General features: G+C 35.3%; 1 protein-coding gene across 1 annotated transcript in view; it reads left to right on the top strand.

The window, feature by feature from the left end:
• LOC150083237 (tudor domain-containing protein 1-like) overlaps positions 1-13,467 on the top strand; it is a 657,806-nt gene that overhangs the window by 415,320 nt on the left and 229,019 nt on the right. The window contains exon 17 of the mRNA XM_090378447.1: positions 7,888-8,088. Coding sequence (XP_090234573.1) covers positions 7,888-8,088 — 201 coding nt within the window. The remainder of the gene's footprint in view (positions 1-7,887; positions 8,089-13,467) is intronic.

Raw genomic sequence — 13,467 nt, forward strand, 5'->3', positions numbered from 1 at the left:
CTTAAAGAAGGAAAAAGAAAAATAGACAGGCGTAAGCAAACTATCTCACGGAAGTTAGCAGACACTAGCTAAAACCAAACAATGGATACAGTTATTCAGTGGAATTGTCGTGGGCTCCGTGCTAACTTTGACGACTTTTACGATTTCCTATCTTAATATAAGCCTGTTACAGTATGCATTCAAGAAACAAATCTCACAAATGCAATATCTATGACAATTAAGCATTACAATATATATAGAAAAGATAGAAACTCATCTAATTTAGCTCATGGAGGAGTAGCACTCATAGTGAACTCTTCGGCACCCTCTAGACCTATCCCCTGCAAACATCTTTAGAGGCAATTGCCGTCCATGTCGCCTTTGGAATCACAATAACATTAGTCTCATTGTATCTATCACCAAATCTTATATACACCTCTGCTGATTTAGATAATTTAGTAATGCAAATACCTGCTCCCTTTTGCATTATGGGCGACTGGAATGCCATCACCCGCTATGGGGTTCTCAACATCTTGACTCCAGAGGACAGATAATTGAAAAAATTTTAGATAAACATAACCTGACTATTTTAAACACTGGTGCTCACACATAAGTGCATTTACCATCTGGCTCAACCTCTGCTATAGATCTTTCAATATGCTCTCCAGTGATAATTCCTCTCATAGACTGGACTGTTACTAATAACCCTCGTGGTAGTGATCACTTTCCTATCATCTGTACTTTCTGTATAAGTTCTACTATTCAGAGTAACATTAGGACAACTTGGAAATTTGCTAAGGCTAGCTGGACGAAATACCAAGAAATAGCTCACTTAGATACTGTCTTCATAGCAACCCACACAATTGATTCTGCGGTAAGCTATGTTACAGATAAAATAATGAAAGCATCCGAGACTGCTATACCAAAATCATCATCCAAAATCCGGCGTCATCCAAAAATGTGGTGGAACGAAGCATGCAACAGTGCTAAAAAAGAAAGAAACAAATATTGGAATATTTTTCGAAAACATCCAACCACAGCTAACCTCCTACAGTTTAAGAGAGTCAGAGCTAAAGCTTGTCATATAAGACGAGAGAGTAAAAAAGAAGCATGGGCGCATTATGCCTCCGCCATAAACAGATCCACAGATACTTCTACAATATGGAAAAAAATCAAAAGAATTAATGGTAAATACTCGCAGACAACTTCTCCTATTCTACTTGTAAAAGGGAAGGAAATCTCTGAACCTATAGAAATTGCCAATGCCTTAGGTACTTCATTTGAAACGCTTTCAGCTGTTGCCACATATTAACCAGCATTTCAATTTTTAAAATCCCAGACAGAAAAATACAAACTAAATTTTAATACTGTGCCATCCCTTACTCTTATAATCTGCCTCTAACCATGAATGAATTGCGTAATGCACTTGCACGAGTGAAAAACAGAGCTCTATGTCCCGATGGGATTTATTACACCATGATCTGTCATTTAAGTGAGGAATCATTAACTGTCCTCTTACAACTGTATAACAGAATTTTCTTAGAGGAGTATTACCCTGCTAGCTGGTGCCATTCTTAAGTGCTAGCCTTTCCAAGACCAGGGAAAGACCACACAGATCCCAAAAATTACCGTCTTATTTCTCTAACCAGTTGTCTGGGAAAAACATTGGAAAAAATAATTAACGCCAGACTGACATGGTTTTTAGAGACTTGAAACATTCTAAGTCCAAGTCAGTATGGTTTTCAGAGAAAAAGATGTACGCTTGATCTCATTATCAAAGCCGAAAGAAATATCCAGAACGCGTTCCTGAGAAATGAACACCTAGTCATGGTATGTGTTAACATCGAAAAATTTGATTGGCGATATGGGATTCTTCAGGACTTGCATAAATCTGGACTTCGAGGTCATCTCCCAAAATTTATTAAGAACTTTCTAGGCAATAGATCCTTTCAGTTCCGATTCCACTCTTCATTATCTCGAGCATATGTACAAGAAGTGGGAGTTCCCCAAGGATCAGTGTTGAGCGCCACACTCTTTGCCATTAGGAGTGATTCTATTACCAAGTGCATACCTAACACAATTAATGCATACTTGTACGCTGACGATCTTGCCATGTCATGTCATTCTCAAAATATGAGACTTATTGAAAGACAACTACAAGGCACCATTAACAAAATAGTCTCTAGGGCCAAAAATAGCGGATATCGACTTTCTAAACCAAAAATGACTGCTGTGCACTTCTGTCGCAAACGTTCTTTACGTCCGGATCCAGACCTTCAGTTGGATTCTCATTGTATTATCTTCCAACCTAGTATTAGATTTCTTGGTTTAATACATGATAAAAAATTAAACTTCCTAGAACATATAAAACATATTTGTACAAGTTGTCTTAGAAAACTAAATCTTCTCAGAGTAATTTCTTCTATGTCATAGGGTGCAGTTCGTTACGTGTTGTTACATCTATATCGCTCACTGATCAGATCCCGGTTAGATATGGGTCTCCTGCATATGACACGGCCAGGCCAAGTGTATTGAAATGGCTCGATCCTGTACATCACAGTGCACTAAGAGTTGCACTGGGGGCCTTTCGCACATCACCAATCTTAAGCCTCTATACCTAAGCCTTATGAACCACCATTACACCTTAGGCAAGAAACTCTGCTACTAAATTATGCAGCCAAAATCAGCAGTCTCCCACATCATCCCATGTGGCAATGCCTCTTCATGCCAAAATGGAGAAAAATCTATAAACTAAACGGCGTTACAACAAACCATTTGGCATTAGGCTTCAAGCTTTGATCACAAGCTGGGGCCTGAAGTTTTCTAACACTCTCCAGGACACTAAGATGGAAACCCAGCCATGGCAGTTGCCTCTGTACATATTGATAGACATTTTCAGCAATGGGGAAAGAATAATTTCCCCGATATCAACATTAGACAAATACATATGGCTCACTCCACCGAGTTTAGCAGCTTCATTCATCTATACACAGATGGATCCAAAACTGGTAATAAAGTTGGAACAGCTGTAGTACTACCAAATGCCACCATCTCCACACAGCTCCCACCAGAATGCAGTACTTATACCTCAGAGTTATATGGTATTCTACTAGCCCTAGAGAATATAAAAGAAGCCTCATACGCTAAATCCATCATATATACGGACTCGTTAAGTGCTGTTAATGCTCTACAGTGTAAATTCTTCCCTAGTCATCCTCTGATACAGAAAATTTTGGCACAGTTATTAGCATTTCATGGGCATGGACAACTTGTAATATTGTGCTGAATCCCTGGACACGTTGGAATCCTAGGAAACGAGCAGGCAGATTTAGCTGCTAAAATTGCTACAAATGTGATTCCATCTAATTTCAGGACTCCTTATAGTGATCATAAGTCCTTTATCAAACAGATATATAAAGAAGTGTGGACACATTTGTGGAAAGATCAGACAAATAATAACCTTTTTGAAATCAAGAGAATACCTAAACAGTGGCAATCCAGCCTGAGATGAAACAGAAAGGAAGAAACTATTCTAGCCATATTATGCATTGGTCATACTTTCCTCACTCATCGCTATCTACTAACAAACAGTGACCCTCCACAATGCAGTAATTGTTTATGCCCACTAACAGTAAAGCATATCATCATAGAATGCCCGCAATATCAAAAAGAATGGAAAACAGCCTTTTCCTCTAATTTTCATAATTACAATCATTTAACACTACAGTGTGTCCTAGGAGATCGAGAGAACATTGATGACATTTTTCTTTTTCTGAAATTTATTAATAAATATCACCTTATCTGAATCCCTATCTCCTGTAAGAAAAACAAAGAAAATATCAGGCAGTAATTAGTGCATTGTAGAGTAAGTTGCTGATGCACCAATAAATCTAAGAAACAACAGCAACAACATCATACATATGTAAAAAAAGGCAGTGATGGGGTGTGACAGGGCAGAAATCTTGTATGCTAAATTATTAGAAAATAGGTTTAAGAATTGAGACATGAAGTTCTACTCATAGGTGAATACAAAAAAAAAAGAGATTGGATCAGATTCGCTCCTTACTTGATCAAAGTGATTTGTAATATTATTTTCTGTTGAAAGCCCTTCAAACTAGAGCAGGTGAAAAGGAGTCAGATTGTTGTGAAATAAGTGATGTTAATGTCAGGGGAGTTTCTGACATCATTACTGAATGTTACTTCCCATAGCTTTAGTAATATTAGATACATTACTGAAGTTATGGGAAGGTAAGGCTCCTGAGGCTGATTTTTTACATCCTGTAATACAAAAGAAAACTGTGCAAGCATCAGTCTTTTGAGAAAGTTAATGTGATCATCATTAGGTTCTGGGATGTTACCTTAGATTGAAGAAGAGCTAATGTCTCTCTGATCTGCAAAGAAGGTGCTGAAGAGATGAAGGGCAACTGTAGTTTGACTTTAGTAGTGGATAAGATCATGGATCTTGGTTAAGAATATCATTCAGGTTCATCTCAGTAGAAATGATATCCTTAATGGCACAGAGGGTAGTCATAAATACTCATTCTTCAGGGTGGACTATTATAGCAAGTTCAGTCTCTCGGAATCGTTATTGGGATTCCTCCTTCTGTAATCTTCTTCAATGACATTGGTGAGGGGGTGCAGCATAGGCTGTCAGTTTACAGATATCAAAAGGCAGGTTGAGCAGTTAACAACGTGAACCCAGCCATGTTATTTCAGAAAGTCTTTGATTGATTGCAAAGAAAATATAGTCAGAAATATGGCAACTAAAATTTTAATGTCTCTAAGTGCAAAATTTTGCACATAATGAACTGGTGGGGGGACTAAGCAGTTCAGGATGGAAAAGATTTAGAGGTTAACAATCAGAGAAAATTCAACATACAGCATAAACAGGTAGCCAACAAAGCGCATGGAGTCCTGTCTGTGGTTTATTGGGCCATTGGAAGAAGGGGACATCCTTGCCCATCAGTGTGTGATATTCACGAGACTGCATTTCGAATGTTGTATTCAGGTGTGCATACCCAAATAAAAAAAAAAAAAAAAAGCACAAAGCTTCTTCAAACTGTCTAAAGTAAAAAAAAAAAAAAAAAGCACAAAGCTTCTTCAAACTGTCTAAAGTAAGGCTAAGTTAAGCTAAGCTATACGTACGATCTAAAAAAAAAAAAAGTAAAGTGCAGCCATTATCAACCCACTGCAGGGTGGAAGCCTCCTCAACAATTCATGCTGAGGGAAATGGACCATAATCTGCCACGCTGGTCCAGTGCGGGTTGGCAGATCGACCGTATTCAGCAGTCAGGGGCTTGAACCCCGGTCTAGTCAAAGAGTGTGTGCTACTGCACTCCCGCTCCTGCCCACTCGGCTACGGAGGCCGTCCAAACTGTCTAAGGAGAGTTCAAAGGGTAACTAGAGCTGTGAAGGGTTCATCTTCGTACGAATGATGGCCTAGAATGTTTTCCCTTTTTTCAGATATGATCACTTTTTTATTTGAGGTAGAGACCACAGACCACAAAAAATATTAAACTGTACATGCAAATATGTTAACAATTTTTTAAACAGTGATATATATATATTACTGTGTATATATATATATATATATATATCAAGTCTCCTTTGCGACGATTTTATGGGATATTAATTCGGTTCATAATAAATTTATAATAAATAATACCTATTTAACTAATAGCAATGGGAAAGGGACAAAAATGGGAATTTAAAAGAAACTTAGAATTCAGTATCGGACAAAATAGCAAAGCTGTGATAGATACAAACAGAAACGGGTAGGTAAGTAATGCATTACATCGAATGGACCGTCAATCCGCTCAAAGCCCCCGATGAAGTAGGGGATTGACGACCATGTGATGTAATACAAATATGTATAAAGATGTAATACAATAAATGTATAAAAATGTTTAATATTTTATCATTTTGTCATAAAGTAGTATTGCTACAGTTTTTCATCTATAATTAATATGACAATTTCTTTAGCAATACGTAACAAGTTGAAAAATAATAAATGAATAGGCCCTGGGCATTTAAGATAACCGAGTTTAGGCTAGCTTAAAGACCAGTAATGTATTAACCATAATACCTATGAGTAGAAAACACCCGTAATTAAGAAAATAAACACAATAAACCACAATAGAAAGATAAAATAATAATATGTACTCTGTTCGTACCCGGGCATTGCTAAAACAGCTACCGGGACAACAGAAAAATCTAGAAATAATTTAAAGAAAAACCACTATAAAAGTATATTAAAAGTAAAATACAACATAAATTATCATATTACTAAAGAATAATATATATATATATATATATACACTCACTATTAATGTATAGTATATGTAGGTTTATTAACATATAATATATGTTTTTTTGGCCATTGCACAAAACAGAAGAAACCCTTGTTGATTTAATTTTTATATTAATTTTTGCTCTACAGTTTTGCCATGCTACTGACTTATGTATTAATTTATTTTTATATGAATTATCTGTTATATATATATATATATATATATGTATGTATGTATAAGCTGCTGGAGAGGCCTTCATCCTGCAGTGGATTGAAAATGGCTGATGATGATATGTAGGTTGTTATAAGCATATCTCTGGCTCCCATCACTGTTAATGAGATTGTTTGTTGTTATTTGGTTTTTAGGAGCATTAGCAACTAAGGCCATATTGCCCCTGGGATATGCGGTGGTCATTCCCTGACCTTTCCGCATCCTCCGTATTTGGTGGGTCACGGGCTCGAACCCCGGTCTAATCAAGAAGTGTGTGCTATGCATTGCTGCTCCTGTCCACCTAGATATGGAGGTACCTAATGAGGTTGTTGCCCAAAGCCAAAAAAAAAAAAAAAATGCTTGGTTATATTGAAAGTCCCACCTACCACTTTCATAAATTATATAGAGTTACTTACGATTTCCCAACCTGTGGTCTAGATATAGATAACATTTAATAACTATTTGGCAGACACACAAGTGGTGTGTAGATCACAGGTTCAGAAACACTGACTTAGATGGTGCAGACTTGCAAAGCCTACAAGTAGTTTATTTTACTGAGCCCTGAAGGGGATTGGTAAAATGAAATGAGGTAGGCATATTTTCACTTGTGGGAGAGACAACAGGGACACAAATATAAAATATTTTGGAATAAGTAGATTCTATATCTTGTGATGTTTACATTCAGGCTATGTTGAGGATTACTGAAATCAATTAATTGCAATGTGGCGGAGGCAGAGAGTTTGGTGTGTGGCTCAAAGAAGAATTGGATGGTCACTTTTTCAATGGGGAAAGTAGGACTGCCCCCCCACCACCAGGTGCAGAAAAAGGCTCTTCATTATATTATTTATCCTTTTATCCAGTAATTTATCCTTATTACTGAAATCAATTAATTGCAATGTGGCGGAGGCAGAGAGTTTGGTGTGTGGCTCAAAGAAGAATTGGATGGTCACTTTTTCAATGGGGAAAGTAGGACTGCCCCCCCACCACCAGGTGCAGAAAAAGGCTCTTCATTATATTATTTATCCAATTGAATACTAATAGTCACACTAACCTGTGGTTATAACTTTTAACACTTACACTGTATAATGTCTTGGAATAGTTAATAGTTAAATTACCTATATGCTAGATATATCAAATGTGTTTTAATCAGAATATTAAAAATTAATATGTAGTATAAACCAGAGCTGTAATGCTCAATATATTCTGTGTTGATATCAATATTTGTAAAATAATAAGAGAAGTTTACCTCCATATAATACGTAGAACACTTCCGTATGATACTCTCCAGCAATAATAATTTCAATAATTGCTGGAGAGTATCATACGGAAGTATTCTACATATTATATTGAGGAAAACGTCTTATTATTTTACAAATATTAAAAATTGATGTATTATTTCTTATTTAAGAGAACAAAAGAATGTTTTCCCAAAATCTATCCTTGAGTTGTTAAAAGAAGGTAGTGAAGTTATTATCAGTCCTGTTGAAACAAAGTCAGATGACTCTTTTTGGGCTACAGTATCATTTCCAAAATATGTGTCAAAAGAGTATAGTTACATGGAGGAATCTCTTAAGTTTGGAGATGCAAATTTAGGTGTTAGTTCATACAGGTGAGTGTTTTCCATCATCATTAGAATATAACCATATTTAGAAAATAAATATTACTTGACAAGCGAATTATGTGCTATATTTTTAATTTGTAATTAGTTTTGTATCTAATGTATGGTTAGCTTCAAATTTATTAATTTTTGACTTTAAATTCATAAAGCATAACCTTTATAAAGTAATATGATTATCAGTTGTGTACTATATTTAGCAATTTAACAATTTACTAGGCTGTGCATGTAATTAAAAATAGCATACTATTTAAAATTTGTTTTTGGTGAAATGTACCACAGCACACAGGGTGAAAATGCAAATTACTAAGAGTATATTCTGTTAATAAAAGAGATTTTTGTGTAGAGTCATTTAATTTGCTGCTTGGAGAAACCTTTTCCTCTACTTACTGAGATCATTTCATGCTTAATATACATTTCATGTTTTCACACACACACACACACACACACACACACACACACACACACACACACACACACACACACACACACCATATTATTGGCAAAGATTATAGTAAGAAAATTATATTGAGAGACATACCTAGATAAATCTATAATAAACTCATAGGTGGTATTGTTAACTAATCTAATGTATTGCTAGCCTCATACTTCACCTATGCATTTCACATAGATTTCTCTAGGTATGTCTCTTAATATACAGGCAGTTCTTGCTTTACGAGTTCCTGGGTTTACGAGTTCTTTTATCAAATAACAATAACAATTGAAAATATGAACGTTAATTGCAATAAATAAATGCTAAACATTCATAAATAGGGCATTTCAAGCCACATGCGTAGCTATACAATACTACAGTAGTATTGTATAGCTATGCGTACTACTGTACGTATAACTATAGCTATACGTACAGTAGTATGCATAGCTATAGTTTGTTTGTTCAGGCAGATGAGAGCTTTCACTGACTCACATAACATAAAGCAGTTACCTTGCTGACGTTACAAAATGTGGTTATGTTGCACTTCATTTTCGCTGTCTTGTCTTATTTCAAATTTATCCTGGTTATTAATACTGTACAGTATGCCAAAATGAAGTAATACTGCGGAGAGTGATATTAAAAAAAAATAAACAGTGAAGAGGAATAACATCGGAAACAAAATATGAGGTCATAAGCAAACGTGATCGCATTATTCTTAATCATCGTCAGTCAATGATGGTGAAGAATAATGAAGAATAAACATTCTTTAATGTTTATATATAACATTAATAATTTCTTTATTATTATAATTGGCTTGATTTTAAAGGCTGTTTTCATTTCTTTGGATAAATTAATCATTATCTAAACATGAACCAAATTTTTTTTTTTTGACCTTTATTTAACATTACTGTGGACAAATTTCATTGTTGAGTATGTAACTCTTCTTTTTACATTACGTCTACGGGAAATGAATTCCTGCTTTACGAGCATGCATTCGTTCCTCGCGCTTTACGAGCGCGAGGAACAAATTAACTCTTAAAGTTGAGAACTATCTCTAATTCTCTTACTATAATCTTCCCCATAAAATAATAATATGGTACACAGGTAGTTCCCGACATTGTGTTAATTCGTTCTATCGCACGCTTGTAAAGCAGGAATTTATTTCCCATAGACATAATGTTAAAAATAGGGGTTACTTTTTTAACAATGAAATTAGTTAGCTAATTATTTTGTATAAACAGTGATTGTTTTATCCAAAGAAATGAAAATGTAGCCTGTAAAATCAAGCAAATTATAATAATAAAGAAATTATTTATGACTTACAAATGTTAATTAAAGAACGTTTATTCTTCATCATTATCATTGACTAAATGCGCAGTCATTGATCACTCATTATTGGCTCGGCACTTGTTGATTTGTTGCACAAGGAGTTGTCTTCTTCAGAAATGCTTCAAGAGGATTTGTTTCCAAGATAATTTTCTCTTTTCTTTATAAATTTCAATAGCACGCATGAGCATTTTTTAACGGAATGCACAAAGTGCAACTAACATGATTTGCACGGAGTAACAAGTTTACAAAGCTTTAAAAAAAAAGGAATGAACAGAAGATTCTGAAAATTTATTTATGTTTTTTATACAATTGAAAGATTTCATTAAAGGGGAAACACATTTCACCATAAATTAAAACCACACAATTCCAGCTATCGGTAATTTCGCATATGCAATAACATGGAGTTTACTACCAGTTTATAATTGCTTGCAGTAATAGAAAAGCTCAACAAACCGGGAGGAGATGCAAATTGTTTTATGGTAGTGACCTCCAGAAATGTGCATTAGAGAAATATCACAAAGCCATTCAAAATTAGTTCTTATAACAGAACATATGATAACGATGAAAGTGGTGCATTCTAATGATTTGAATTGGTAACTAATACAATTTACACTATAAAAATGACTTTTTAGAGTTATATAGTGAAAATTTCAACTTCCGAGGTTGTGGTACGAATTACCAAAAAACAATACATTATTGGTTCACATTATGATATTTTCACGATAAAATGGTGTGTGTCTGGAACAGATTAATATCGTAAAGCGAGGTACACTGTATTGTATTTATGAACGTTTAACATTAATTTTTTGCAATTAATGTTCATATTTTCGATTTTGTTGATACTTGATACTTGAATAAAAAAAAAAAAAAAAACTCTTAAACCCGAACTCGTAGAGCGGGAACTGCCTATAGTAGTAGTGGCATGTGATGCAAGAAAGCAAGTGTATGAGTTTATGCAGCATCAGCCAAAAAAAAAAAAAAAAAAAACTACATTATGCGTGTAGTGTATCTGTTGCCACCACAAAAGCACTAGCCCATAAATTCAGTATTACAGTATTTCAGCACACACTCACCTATTGTTTACCATCTCCTTCCTGTAAGAACTTGCTGTCTAATGGATGAATTTTCATAAAATTTTTTTTTATTTAGTTCTTTTAGAAAGATTTGTCAAGTCATTCCAAATATCATTAAAGTGGACAAATAGAAATGTGGCAATTATTATTTCTTCCTTCCGTGTAGTTTGTATGGAAAGAAGTAATTCATGAATTAAATTTAATTTTAATGCAGTATTGTTATATAAAACTAATGAACGTAGTGTTGCTTGTGAAGGTGTGTGTGTGTGTGTGTGTGTGTGTGTGTGTGTGTGTGTGTGTGTGTGAGTGAGTGAGAAGAGGGAGAGAGAGAGAGAAGAAAATTAAATAAAGTATGTGGGAGATGAGCATTACACAATTCTAGTTAACTGAATGACTAAGTGTAGTGAACATAAACTATACAGTTTTATTAAATTTCAGTGCAGCTGCAAGAATGTTTGCTGATCCTATCATAGCATTGTTAGGCAAGTCAGTAAACTGCTAGCTAACTTCAACTTTTATTTTGCTATACAGGCTAAAAGTTGAAGAGCATCTGTAGGCAGAGGTGTAAGTGATCATTTAGTATTACTGTTAGTAATAGAAAATGATGCAAGAAAGCAAGCTTATCAGCAAAAATAAAAATTCTACCCACCTCACATATCCATCCCCTACAAGAATTTGTCTAGTTCTTGAATTTATTCAAACTATCCACTTCTACAACAGTAAATGGAAGCTTGTTCTAACACTAAACCACCTACTGCTGAAGGCAAACTTCTGCACATCTATCTTGCAACCATCCTTCCTCAATTTGAATTTATGCCCCCTTGTGTGTAGTCTCAGCAAGAGGAAGAATGCTGTCATTAACATTTAGCTTATTCAATGTATTCACAGCCTTAAACATTCCAGTCAGATCTCCTTACAGTCACTTAGCCTCCAGCTGCTGCAGTTTGTAGAACTGAAGCCAATCATCATAAGACCACCTTTTCATTCTGCTCACCAGTCTCGTTGCCCTTCTCTGCACCCATTCCAGTAGATCTACACCCTTCCTAAATTGAGGCCTCCAGACCTGTATGCAGACATGTGTGGCCTAACTTTTGCCTTGTACAATGGGATAATCACCTCCTGATCCCTGCTAACAAAGTTTCTGTATATCACTGACAAAACCCCATGAGCTGCCCTGGCAGCCTGTATTTCTCAGAGAACTTCATATTGATTGTACAATTACTCAGAGATCTTTTTCATTTTCTACTACCTTCAGTGTATCACTATAGATTTGCTAAGATTAAAGGAGACACATTTCCAGGGAAGATGATACTTATTCAGTCAGAATTTAAAAGATTGTATGTGAATGTTCACATGCAATCTTTTTAATCAGACCATTGGAAATGATAATGTGTGGAGCATTAGACTCTCAAAGATCTCTATATCAACAAGGATGGTATCCTCAATGGATCCCAGCATTTGTTTGTGAAGAGAGGTCACTGACCAATTGATTAATTACTGTGATGATATCATTAAGCAGTTAGATTAATGAAACAATTTTCACATTATATAGGTTGACTTTAGTAAGGCTTTTGATACCATTCCTTATAAAATGCTGCTATATAAACTGGGACAGATATAATTACTTGTAAGATCATATGAATGCTGCTCTGGCTGACTAAATGATAAAAAGGTAAGGTGTTATCATAAAGGGTAATTTTTTCCTTCAGGGTGAACAGGTGACCTTTCAGGGATTGGTGTTATTCCCCATTTCCTGATTTTCATAAATGTTACTGATGAGGGTATCCAAGGGACACTGTCGAAGTTTGTTAATGATTTGAGTGTGGAAAGGGTGGTGAACAATTTTAGCCAGCCCTCTTCAAAAGCCATGAGTGCCAAAGGTTTCTTAGTTAATGAGCATTTTCCAGTGTGATTAGTAAAGTGATCTGTTTAGAACAGTATTCTGTATCCTTCTTAAAGAGCATTTAAAATCAAATCTCTTTTAACAAAGCCTAAAGGAAAAATAGCCACAGTCATAAGAAGGAAAGACACCTGTTTAATTTAACAAACTAAATACTAACATGCTAATCTCCAACTGCTTGGTCATTGGGCGACGTTGGACCCACCTCCGAGTGGTGGGGCTGGTAACCTGGGAGAAAAGATCTCTCTCTCTCCTGCAGCTAAAAGAAACAATCAAAGAAAATCTAATAGCTCAGTCCTACAGATTTCCAAATCTAAACCAAACCAATAAACAACATGATGAGCACCTAATCCAGACTTCTGTCATCACACATCAGAAGGCAGAATTGCATGCAACTCTTTATCATATTACATTCCTTCAGAGGGCGCCCGGATAGCAGAACAGTACGGATGGTGGATTTTTGGCTACTGTAAAGAGATAAGTATTTTTAAATTTATAACATATTATTCATTGTTTAACATAGTACATTGTGTTTTATGGAAGTATTAAATAGGTTTAGTAGCGTTCGTTAGCTTCTTATTTTGAATTTAACCAGTGAATTTTATGACTCCTGGAAGTTACGACTCCCGGTGTTGGCA

The sequence above is a fragment of the Mastigoproctus giganteus genome, chromosome 7, assembly GCF_048544385.1.
Source record: "Mastigoproctus giganteus isolate SK-2022 chromosome 7, ASM4854438v1, whole genome shotgun sequence".
NCBI lineage: Eukaryota > Metazoa > Arthropoda > Arachnida > Uropygi > Thelyphonidae > Mastigoproctus > Mastigoproctus giganteus.